This window comes from Podarcis cretensis, assembly GCF_951804945.1.
Source record: "Podarcis cretensis genome assembly, chromosome: 6".
Taxonomy (NCBI): Eukaryota; Metazoa; Chordata; class Lepidosauria; order Squamata; family Lacertidae; genus Podarcis; species Podarcis cretensis.
Window position 1 is genome coordinate 95,081,377 of NC_137175.1, and position 12,754 is coordinate 95,094,130.

The 12,754-nt window shown below is 41.9% G+C and overlaps 1 protein-coding gene across 1 annotated transcript in view; it reads left to right on the plus strand.

Moving 5' to 3' along the window:
* Positions 1 to 12,754, plus strand: part of ACBD6 (acyl-CoA binding domain containing 6) — a 100,439-nt gene that overhangs the window by 45,576 nt on the left and 42,109 nt on the right. The window contains exon 6 of the mRNA XM_079981700.1: positions 4,748 to 4,837. Coding sequence (XP_079837826.1) covers positions 4,748 to 4,837 — 90 coding nt within the window. The remainder of the gene's footprint in view (positions 1 to 4,747; positions 4,838 to 12,754) is intronic.

Genomic DNA, 12,754 nt, shown 5'->3' on the forward strand with positions numbered 1-12,754 from the left:
CCGCTAAAAGCCGCTAAACCGCTAATAGCGCGAATCCGCTAAGCCGTCAATGGGCTTGCTTCGCAAGACGAAAAAACCGCTAGACGAAGAGAATCATGGAACGGATTCTTTTCGTCTTGCGAGGCACCACTGTAATTCAATGCAGTGTACACAGCCTTGATTTGGAGCATAAACTAATTCTGTACATATATTAGACTAATCTAAGGTTGAATACATTTTATGCAAGAGATGGGGCATGTTAGAAATGTAAATGAATAAAGTTACTTTGAGTGGGACTCATTTGAGGGCACAGCTCCTAGCAATTTTCAATTTACGGTTTGGGAATAAAATGAATAATCGAGTGGCATATGGTCCTCCTGGGGATGCTGTACAACTGTTAAACACCATAGATTTTGGGCCAAAGATGGACAGGCTGTTCAGCTCATGAAACACTTCCAATTTGGCTTTTGGCGCTGGAGTATTGCTGATTTGCATAAATTGCTTATGCTTAATCAGTATAGTTTGCAGCATGGGAAGGCCAGACTTAACACTGTCCATACCAGGTTTCTCCCCCGCCCCCTCAACACCAAATACCATTTGTGAAATTGTTGGCATTAAGATAATGAAGAAGAGTCTTACTAAAATGTTGTATCACCGAATGGTTTACAGTTAAAATTTAAAAATGTGATTATTTAGTACAATGCATAGTATTAGAGAGGTTGCTTTCAATAAACAGTGTCATGTGTATTAGCACATGTGATATATTTGGCTCCAACCACCCAGCTGGTTAATCAAAGGCCTTAGTGTTGCCAATTCTTCAAATTTATAACCTTTGGAAAGATAAGGAGATATAGGTAATGCAATTTGGAAGCGCAAGTATGGATATTTTTTATTTGCCTTTGTTTGAGACCCTAGAAAACAACATGCTGTAATGTGGAAGCTTTTCTCATTTAAATAGGAAGGCTAGCACTTGCAATATTACTCTCGCGAAATGAATTTTTTTCAATTAGATTCTAGGCTAAGTTGGTTGCCGCTTTCCCCCTCTTTTTTGTTGCTGATTCTGTACCTTTAACCGCAGCCTGATATATAGACATTTAAGAAATGTAGGTTTGTCTGCCACCTGCCTCACCTGCTTTCCAAGAAAAACTTATCCTGCTGGATTTGTGTCATATTGCTTTTAAAGGCACAAGACCAGAAACTTTAAAAAGGTACCAAACCAAAGCTATGCAAAAGTACCTAAAGGCATCTGTACATAGCAGTTCTACCTGGCCTGCAAACACAGGTAACAGATGCCTTTAGGCATTTTTGCATAGCTTTGTGTACAGGACACTACAGATATTTATTTATTTATATTTAACAAAATGTATGTACTGCTTGATTGTAGAAACAACTTCTATGCAGTTTACATAGGGTATACATGTTAATGCTATGTTGGCAGTAGACATACAATATTGGGCAAATGTTAACCCTGTTTGGAATCTTCCCACTTGGAGATCCTCCACACACACCTTGGCAGCTTTTTCTTTTCTTTTTAAGGAAAAGCTCGTATTTCCTTGAGATGCATTCTTACATGCAGCTCTTTAATTTTGGTGTTCCAAGTTTTTGCTCTTAGGTTGTTGATAGAGAAAGAGAACTTGCAAAAAATTAAGCTGCGTTGCAACCCCAAGTAAGTTTGCACCTGTTGTTTTAGACTGCCAGAGAAGAAACTGCAGGAAGCCTAGGCTGGAGTGGCAGCCACAAGGGAAAGCAGGAAAGTGCATGCGTGAGGAAACCACCTAGAGAACTGTGTGGACACAAAACGGAACCTAGCTATTGCATGGGGAAAGCTAAAGCCTAACCTGGAACCATTTGTGGATAAGCCAGGGTAGAGGGAACTAACAGACTTTTCAATAGGTAGAGTTGTGATAGGCCTTGGAGAATAATGCAACCTTCTGCAATCTTGGCAGAGCAGGCCGCCTCTCCGTTCTAGACCTAGTCACTCCTGACATGGAGAATGGACTATAAATGACAGATGAATAAACCAGACTTTTATCAGTGAATTAATTTAAAATCATTTTTGCTTTTGCCAGATATGTTAAGATCTACACACTCCTTTTCAATTCCATGCTGTATAATTGAGTGCAGCAAGGTTTAATAATTCATAGAACTAATCTGGGTGCCATCTATGTTTCTAAAAAGAATAATTGCCAAAACCCATTCTAATTCATGGTTAATTAGTGTACTATCAAAATAATGTGTTACAAAATTAATTACTTGTTGGGTTAAAAGTGAGCTGAAAAGCTTAATGCGTGGAAGCCTGAGATAGCATTTTCCTACTTAAAATAATGATCTACATCTGCTGCCTTTCTGAATAACATGTAGAATGAAACATGAATTGGGTTAGGTGCAGGTGTCATCCATCCTTCTCAACTTCAAATGTAAAGCTTTGCTGTATGCTTGAATACCTTGCTTGCTTGCTTGCTTGCTGAAGATTCATGATGAGGACGAGCCATACCTACCTAGCTGGTGGCTTTATGAAGCATTGCAAAGAAGTTTGAATAATCCAGAAAGAAATGCACTCTGTTACAAAATTTCATAAGCTGCGTTATGATTTCCAGCTTCACTTTAGTACGGGTGGTTAGGAAGATCATTTCTGCAAGTGCATCACATGTTACATCTGGATTCAATATTTTAGTAGGTAGTTTTAATTAAGAACTGCAATGTGTACAGTCCGAAGGCATGAGATTGAGGTTGTTTCTAAAAATGTGAGTTGCTTTTTACTTAAAAGTTTATGGACTGAAAAATTTCAGGAAGTTTTTTGTTTAAGATGGTAAAACTTTCTAAAAATGTTCAAAGTCCATAAACTTTCAAGAGCAGTGTTGTTCTGGCCATGGGTTGGAGTCTGTAGGATGAGGTGATGTTCTGGGTCACAGACCTGGGTATATCGTGCCAAAGAACAATAAAGGCCAGATAAACAGGAACCAGTTCTGAAAATGGCTGAAGGTGTCCCACAGGACCTCATACAGATATGAGGCAGAGAATTTGTGTCAATGATAGCCAGGGAGAGAGTGACTGAGCTTACACAGAACATGAAGTCCTAGCTGGCCCCACCTTTCCAGGTTGAGGAGTGCTTCATTAAAAGACCCATGCTTGCTCTTTGAGTCTTGTACTCCATTGGTAATTGGGGATCTCTTTATAGGTTCAATGAGTAGGTCTGAGCAACCGTGACCTCTGGTGTTGCTGATTGGTCCTGAGCTGCTGCCTCAGATATTCAAGGTTCATAGCACAATTCTCTTCATACACACCACCATGTTTTCTCTCTATACTAGACCACTGGTTCAGCTACATTGTGTGGATTGTCCATCAGTTTCTCACCTCAGAGGAAATTTCCTTGTGGTAAAGGTGGGGAACCGGTGGGTCTCCAGTTGTTGCTTGACTACAACTCCCATCACCTCAACCTTTGGCCATGCTGCCTGAGAATGCTTGAAGTTGGAATTGAACAGGTTCCCCCATGTAAACCATGTCCTAGGAAGCACAGTCATGTAAAGTCCTCCTAAATTGCAGCATAATCCTATAAAATTCCAATAAAACAAGGCTATTGCAGTACAGTAATGGTAGAAGAAGAAGAGTTTGGATTTGATATCCCGCCTTTCACTCCCCTTCAGGAGTCTCAAAGCGGCCAACATTCTCCTTTCCCTTCCTCCCCCACAACAAACACTCTGTGAGGTGAGTGAGGCTGAGAGACTTCAAAGAAGTGTGACTGGCCCAAGGTCACCCAGCAGCTGCATGTGGAGGAGCGGGGACGTGAACCCGGTTCCCCAGATTACGATTCTACCACTCTTAACCACTACACCACACTGGCTCTCACTAGCAAATAAACCGACTAAATACTACGCTTTTAAATATGGGGAATTCTTTTATCTTTTTGTTTTTATGAATACTTATAAATGGTTCTTGATCTGATGCAGGATCCAAGCCAAAACTCTGGGTTGGCTCATGAGACTGTCCCAACATGTCATCGGCCCAAGGCATGTGGCAGGTCACACTCTGGACCTTGTTTCCTTGGCTGGGCAAGAAGAAAGTGATCTGAAAGTGGGGAGTATTGACATCAGTCCCTTATCATGGTTGGATCACTTCCTGTTACAGTTGAGGATCTCAACAACTTTCTCCCTCTGCAGAAGCAAGGGGTCTATGAAAATGGTCCTCCCTCAGAGGCTGATGGACCCAATTGCTTTTCAGATGGCCCTGGGGGAATTTCCCAGCTTATATGACTGAAGCCCTGGGTGACTTGTGGAACATCTGGATGGCTTGGGCTTTTGACATGAGCACCATCTCTCACTTCTTAGAGCCCGGTTGAATCCCTGGTATACTCCAGAGCTTAGGAAGAGGAAACAAGCTGGGAAATGCCTTGAATGCGAGTGAAGAAAAACTTTGGTCAAATGCAATCGAACAATGGTGAGGGCTGATCATCAAGCCTACCTGGTGGCTGTGAAGGCAGCAAAGAAGGCATACTTTGGCTGCCTCCATTGCATCCTTATTGGTTTGTTTTGTTTTTACATATTTTGTGTTCTTGTTTTGTATTTTTGTGCTGTGAACTGCCCCGTGATCTTCGGGTGAAGGGTGGCATACAAATTTAACAAATAATTATAATTCAGAAAAGCAATTATTTTGTTACGGTGCAAGCACTGTTGATATTAATGTATCAAATGAAATGCTTTGAGGCTCACATTGGTTATCTTAAGCTATTACAACAGTTTCACTCAATGTTGTTGTTTGCTTGATATTTTAGGGCAGAGCTCTGCTGCACTGGGCATGTGACAGAGGACACAAGGAACTCGCCTCAGTACTGCTGCAACACACGGCGGATGTTAACAGCCAGGTACAGATTGGAGCAGTGACGACTCTGGTATATCTAGTGCATTTCAAAAGGGAAGCAAATACAGCAAAAATGTTCTCAGTTGCACAACTGAAGGATATGTAGGGTTCTTTCAGGGTGCTGCTCTGTTTGAGTACTTTTGGTGCCTCTGCTCATCATAATTTCAGTGCTGTACTGTTTAATGTCTCAACAGCACCATGTCATACTTTCTACAGAACATAGGAGCAGCACAGTCCCTTCTTACAAGGGTTTAGCACAAACACAAGTGAAGCGAGGAAGAGATGAATGGAGGACCAAATTGGGTGATATGTGGGAGTTAGCATCCATACATATTAACTGAAAAGCACCACCAGGGTTCTGCTAGCTTGAGGAGTGGGTTTACCCATTTCCCCTCTGACTATTTGTTGACTTCAAATTGTACCCCTCCTTGGCTGCTTTCTTGGCTGGTAGTGGAGATGCATGGGTCTCTGTTTCTTTTACCCTGTGAAGAGAAAAGCAGCTTCAGGTGGGCAATTTTGAGTGAACAGACAATGAGAAGAAAAAGACTGAAGTGTTTCTTTCGCCCTCCTGCTGTTCCTTCTCACGCGGATGAGCAGAAGAATTCTGTTGGAAGAATTTTGGAGAAGAGGTTTGATTGAAGCGATGATAGATTGTCTGCATTATGGAGATGTCAGCTAAGGGATGAAAATCAGATAAGTTGAATCTGAGAAAGTGAGGACAATTAAATAATAGAGAGGAGGGGAATTTGTTTAAAGCGTTCTGTTTTCGCTTATAAGTGCTAGGAGCCTAAAGATCATGCAGAAAGAACTAATGCATCAGCTTAGAGGTGATGAAATCATGGCTGCTGAAGGGAAATGAGATTTTTTTTTTAAAAGATGACATACCAGCAAAAGTGGGGCTTACTTAGCCGAGGGATGAGTAGAGCACAGATTAGAGTTTTATCTAGCTACGAATTTCCTTCCTGATGTACAGAGTTAATTGACTACTGTTGGGTTATACACACTGGTTTCATGAGGCAGAAACCCTACTAGGGCTGGAGCACGATTGATTGATTGATTGATTGTATTATGTGCAGCAACTTGCTTCCTGTGCCCTTGCTTAAAAATACTTACATTAAAACAGCCAGCTTTTTCAACAAACAGCTTTTTTACAAACAATGCAATAAATAGTTTAATAGTTGCTTCATTAGTAAACTGTTGTTATAAAAGTTCAGAAGAAGAACAGGTTTCTTAATGAGCAACACAAGCTTAGTTGATGAAGTGTTTAGTGTTTGATACTTAAGTAGGTGCAGTTAAAGTGCATATTATTCTTTGATCATTAGATATCTTTTCAACTTGGTGTACCATGATAACAATCCACGAAAACTCAAAGTTTAAGATGTTCGTTTCAGTTTTTGAAAGCAACAAAAATGTATTGGTTGAAAATTTTAAACATGGAATTGACTTGGGAAATTACATTTTTTAAAACACAGAAACCTTTCTCTCCTTTTCTCTTTCCTACTTTTTATATATTGCCATTTTCTAGCCAAATAATAACAGAGGAGGCTTTCTAAAAGGTCTTGAATGGAATAGAAATGTATCAGACAAGCCAGGCAATGTGCACATAGACACACATGCATCCATGACTCCAACATGGGTTAAATTCTAGTAATATTTTGTGTGTTTGTGCATGTGATGTTATCTTTATGAAGAGGAAAGCAGAGACCTTTGTGCTAGAGGAGGACATACTCCAAACTACAGTTGGAAACCTTTTGCCAGTCAGAGTAAATAGTACTGGTCTAGGCAAGCACACTTTGATTTCTGAAGCAAACGTTCGGCCAGTACTGCAGTGCTTGCAGACAGTACCACGTAGTGAATACTAATGTGGAATAGCTAGAATGAGTGTTGGGCAGTGGTTAGTTCCAGAGTCACCAATCTTCAGATGATTGTGGGAACCTGAAAAAATGGTTGTAGGTTACAACACAGTCTTATATATACACCATATATACACCTTATATATATGATGTAAGCAACAAGCAGACATGGATTCATTCACAGGAGAGCTCAGATGTTTCATATGGCAGGACATCTTTGTTGGTCTCAGTTTATTCTCCCAGTCTGTATTTTGGCCTTAAAGACCCGAATGAGAGTGCATGGAGGGTATGTTGTAAGAAAGCTTATTTTGCTGTATGAACAGCAACATTGCTGACCATGGGGCACATCTGTTAAGACATCAGACTTAACTTCCAATTTCCCAGCATTGTGGAGTTTTGAGTCAGCTTGAGATGGCCTTTACTCTGGCCTTAAACTGGCAGGTGTTTAGGGGGGGAAATATTTGAACTGCAGCAACAGAGTGGCAGAGCTTTTTTCCTTCCAGATTATAGGGCAGGCTGAGTCCAGCTCTTTTCAGTGTTGATAATTACCTTTAATAATACATTTGAAAAGAGATGGTGATTGCTTGGGATGGGGGGAGTGCAGAAAGAACTAATTTGTGGAGTGGGAGGTAGGCTTTGCTTTGTGTTTAAAAGGGTCATTTGTGTAATCTAATTACCTAAATCCTTAGCCACAGGCCTTTTCCTAGTGGGTGGCTCTGTCTTGAGAGCTATACTTAGAACTTAGATGGTTTGGGCATCTTGTAAGTGAGTGGCTGCCCCAGATCCAAAATCTGCATCTCCTGTTTTGTTTTCTAATTTTAACACAGATTAAAAAAATAGGTATGCCTACTGTGAATAAATAGGCATAGTTCAGATATAACACTGGTCTATGCTTTCTGTGGGACACGGGTGGCGCTGTGGGTTAAACCACAGAGCCTAGGACCTGCCGATCAGAAGGTCGGCGGTTCGAATCCCCGCGACGGGGTGAGCTCCCATTGCTCAGTCCCAGCTCCTGCCAACCTAGCAGTTCGAAAACACGTCAAAGTGTAAGTAGATAAATAGGTAACGCTCCAGCGGGAAGGTAAACGGCGTTTCCGTGCGCTGCTCTGGTTCGCCAGAAGCGGCTTAGTCATGCTGGCCAATAAAGCGAGATGAGCGCCGCAACCCCAGAGTCGGTCACGACTGGGCCTAATGGTCAGGGGTCCCTTTACCTTTTTATGCTTTGTGTTATGTGCACAAGTCTTTGGCTGATTGTGCTCTGCCTTCTCTCCCCTTCCCCTCTCCCATTCACAATTTCTGTTTTTCAGTTAGCTGCAGTTTGTTCTCATGTGTGAACTTGGAGTGGTGGTTTGTCTTATGATTTGGAGCAGAGGTAGCTAACCCTTTCTGCCCTGAAAGCCTTGTCAGTACCTTCCAATCCCTCTGGGAGCCACATGTAGCCAAAAAGTGGGTGAGGCCACCTACAGCTGACATGCACACCAGGTAATACACAGTCATACATGCATATAGACATACACAAGCAGTGCAAATCTTAGATGATAAATCTGGTGAGTTGCAGATTGTTCCTTGTTCCTTAAGTACATAAGCTTGTTGCTATGCCTGAGGGAGCTGCGTCCAAGGGTAACCAAGCACTCTCAAGCTAGTTTGTTGCGTCATTGGACTAAAGCTGTAATTTGTGATATGGCTAATTTCCATCTTGCATAGAATGTTATAAAATTGGAAGTTATCACCAAGATTCATACCAGATTAAGAATATAAGCAGTAACTCTTATCTACTGAACGTTAGAAATAGTTTGAAACAAACTAGGTAAAGCCAAAAAGGCCTATGATCACAATTAACGCAGGAAACCTGCATGGAAATGGGCAGGTCTGTTATACCCACCAGGATATGAGTTGAGCGCTGAAGGTTCATGGAGATAATTGCAGAATGATATAACATATTTACAAATCTTTCTTACAGAGGATGTTAGAGAGAGACCTCTAGCTGAGAAATCTGAAAGTTTACCACAGTTTGAAGTGTTTGTAGAGGAGACAATAGACTTTGAGAGGATATTGATAGTTTAAATAAGTCATCAAGACCGGATTGCATAAGATCCTTTACAGATTTGTTAACAGTGCCAGCTTTTTATTTATTCAAAAAAAGGCAAATTGCCTGGTATTAACACCAGCCAAACATTCTTAACTATGTTTAATTTAGATAAATCTGACATATTAGTGAAGAATTAGAATGCCTTTGTGAGAGGAGGTAATTGTTTTCACAGATGTTTGTAAACTATTCAGTTTACCAGTGTAGAGGAATAAACACAGAAATACTTAACTCTTTGTAGTTTGGACCTGTATATGTTCCATACACAAAAAGGAAAACTAAAACAGGCACTATTATCAGTTGATACACTGTTTGTTTTGTTTAACTAAAAGATTTAAATTCTGCCTTTTGGTTCCCCTATAGAACTCTAAAGGCAGCTCATAGCCTGAATAAAATGATAAATAAAATAACACATTATCATAAAAGATAATTTCCAAAATAAGATGGCAGAAGCAGTTTTTTAAAAACAAAAACAAAAAACCCCTTAGTGTGGGAACAATGAGTATCAAAAATGTATGCCCTATACCTCCCATCTCTGTGAGTGTTTATTTGTTTTCTATACTGCTCTTCATCTAACAATGAAGGATGAATATTTTTGCCGGGCGCCTATCTCTCCCACTTCTCTGCAACACACTCATTCACTCCCCCAGGTGGGGCAAATACTGCCTGATAACTAAGAAGAAAAGGGAAATGAACTGTTTTGGAGATCCCTCAGTCACATACACAAATGCACCTTCTCTCTAGCAACTGCTCTGAAGAATACCATTCGCCTAACACTCTTACCTTTTCTGCCGCATTCCCCTCCTCCTTTTGGTTCTACTCAGCTATAATCTTTCTCTATGGGAGGGATGGAGAACATTTTCTTGCTGGTGGGCCAGATCTTAACACCTCCCCATCCCTCATAGCTGCCCACTTGTCAGTAACCTGATGTCAGGTGAGGCTGCCCTTCGAAGGTTGGACTGAATTGGTAGCATGGGACGTTGAAAGAGCCCTTGTGCTGTTTCAGCATAGATTTGCAGATATTTGCAGGAGCATTGTAAGGGCTGTTTGAAAGTCCTTTGCTTACATTGCTGCACCGCTCCAGTGTGGATTGTACACAGGACTTTCAAACAGCCCCTGTGATGCTCTTTTAAAGGTACATTGCAGGCCTTTTTGAAAGCTCTGTGCTGCACTTTAAATTCCTGAGCTTCAGGGGACAGGGCTGGGAGGGAGAAGTGGTTTTAGCTGAATGCTATCGACTTCCCCCTCCTTGAGCAAGGCGTGCTCTGACCACCCATCAACTGATGAAGGGCTGGGCGTTCGCCTTGTTGCAGCGAAGGAACGTAGGGAGCCCACCTTAAACTTCTGCTTGTCTGGCCCCACACCTTACGTCATAAGAATGTAAGAAGAACTTGCTGAATCAGGCCAGTGGTTCATCCCGTCCAACGTCCTGTTCCCACAGCGGAACCAGATGCCTGTGGGAAGCTTCAAGCAAGGGATGAACACAATAACACCCCTCCCTACATGTGATTCCTAGCAGCTGGTATTCAGAGGTATACTGCCCCTGTCAGTCGAGGTAAAGCATAGCCATTGTGGCTAGTTGCCATTGATAGCCTTGTCCTGCATGAATTTTGATGACTTTAAAAGAAGGTTAGACAAATTGGTGGCCCCATCACTGCCTCCTGTGGGAGCGAATTCAATAGTTTACCTATAATAATAATAATAATTTATTATTTATACCCCGCCCATCTGGCTGGGCCTCCCCAGCCACTCTGGGCGGCTTCCATGGAAACCAAAAATACAGTAAAATATCACACGTTAAAAACTTCCCTGAACAGGGCTGCCTTAAGATGTCTTCTGAATGTCAGGTAGTTGTTTATCGCTTTGACATCTGCTGGAAGGGCGTTCCACAGGGCGGGCGCCACTACCGAGAAGGCCCTCTGCCTGGTTCCCTGTAGCTTTGCTTCTCGCAATGAGGGAACCGCCAGAAGGCCCTCGGCGCTGGACCTCAGCGTCCGGGCAGAATGATGGGGGTGGAGACGCTCCTTCGGGTATACTGGGCCGAGGCCGTTTACCTATATGGCGCATGAAGTAGTACTTTCTTCTGTTAATCCAGAATCTTCAAACATTCAGCTTCTTTGGGTGCTTGCGAGCTCCAGTGCTCTGGAGTAGAGGGGAAACCTTTTCTCTATCTTCTTTCTCCCATGTCATGCATAATTTCTGTTATGCCACCTCTCACTTCCCCTTTCGCTAAACTGAAAAGCCCCAAATGCTGCAACCTTTCTTCATAGGGGAGTTGCCCATGTATGACATGTATGACACAGGTGGACGTGACTTCCTGAAAATGGTCTGGTGGGCTAGGTTTGACCCAAGGGCTGGAGGTTCCCCATCTTTACTCCTTGGGCTTGTTTGGGGGAAATGATGCCGTGACCTCAGCAGCTGTTATAAGAAGCCCCTGTCTTGATAATACCTGTTTGCACACTGAGCAACCAACACAACAGAAAAGACAAACAGGTCTGAGGGGCTTTGTTAGTCCCAAGATTCTTACTCGTGTTTCAACACTGAGTTGTCATTTTAATTGAAAACAATATAGCTATCTTCAGAAAAGGGCAAGGGCACTTCAAGGGTGTGAGTGGGGGAATTCTTAACTATGGTTGTTCATCAGGATGGTAAATGGTCTTTTCTGCCCCCCCCCCCCGGGGGGGGGCTAGAAATTGAAAAGAACAACAGCAGGAGCTTTTCTTTTAAGAGCTTTGTGTAAAATTTATACCTTTAGCATTTCTTTGCTATTGTATTGCCAGAAAGCCAGCTGTTCAAAAGACACAAGTGAACATTTTGTTCCTTTCCCAGGAAAGATCAGAATGTGCTGCTTCAGCATTGTTCTGTGTTCTTACCTCCTGTACCATCAAGTGAAATCTTCATTTGTGGCATTGTAGAGCACCATCAAGGTGTAATTTGGTTATTGCTTCCACAGCATTTACAGAGGCTGTAAACCATCAAGACCTATGCAGTTTTTGTTGTTGTTTGCTTGTTATTGACTAATAACCTAATGTACTTTTTTAAAAAAAAAAAAAAAAAGTGGGCTGTTTACTCAAGGTGGAACTGCGCCTTACAAATATTGTTACATTTAGGTGGGGATTTTGACTTAGAAGCATTCAGTCATAATCCCACAGATGGTAGCTTTGCCCTTTTGGCTCCTCAGCCAAGCACATCCACCAAATGTCTGAACCTGAACTATACCCTTCAGTCTGTCACCAAAAATGATACCAAGTTGACCCTCTGTGTCCTCACACAATTTTGTGTGTTTCTGTGCCCCAACCAGTGGCAGCTACTGATGTCGGCCAGTGTCATGTTTCTTGTAAGATGTAGTTCTGCCTCAGCAAGGGCAGTGTTGTTGCCACCCTCCTGAGTGTTCACTGGATCCATTTTGGGACAGATGTTTTTGAAAGATGGCCAACCTGCCAGTGTCAGTTTTGATTTCAGAGGAGGGGACTTCTTTCTGCCTCAGTATGTAACCTTTCCTGCGGCAGACTGAAAGCATTCCATCAGTTTAGATGGGAAGCTGCTTGTGAGTCAGAGGGCTTCTGGAGACAAAGATGCAGAGTATCAATTCTTTTATAGTACACTCATGCACGTTTTTGGGAAGGGAGGGGCATGCTTTTCAAATAGAGACAATACAAACATAATAAATGGAAGAGAAGGTTCATCTCCCTCATGACTCAATCCTTCTCAAACGACATTATTATTGACTGGACCATTGGTTGCCAAAAAGAAAAATCAATTTTTAGAAGTACTTGCTTGGCCACAGATCATGGTACTAACCCAGCACAGACAGGCTGATTTTATCAACTATCTGAAGACTAATTTCCACCATTAGCCAGAAATGAAGTAGAAATTATGGATAAATCAAAGATGGCTTCGTATTTCTTTCCATTTTCTTGCTCCTTTTTATTCTGTGCCTCTAAAATGCTTTTATGTCTCCTTTAATTCTGTCATCTTCCAA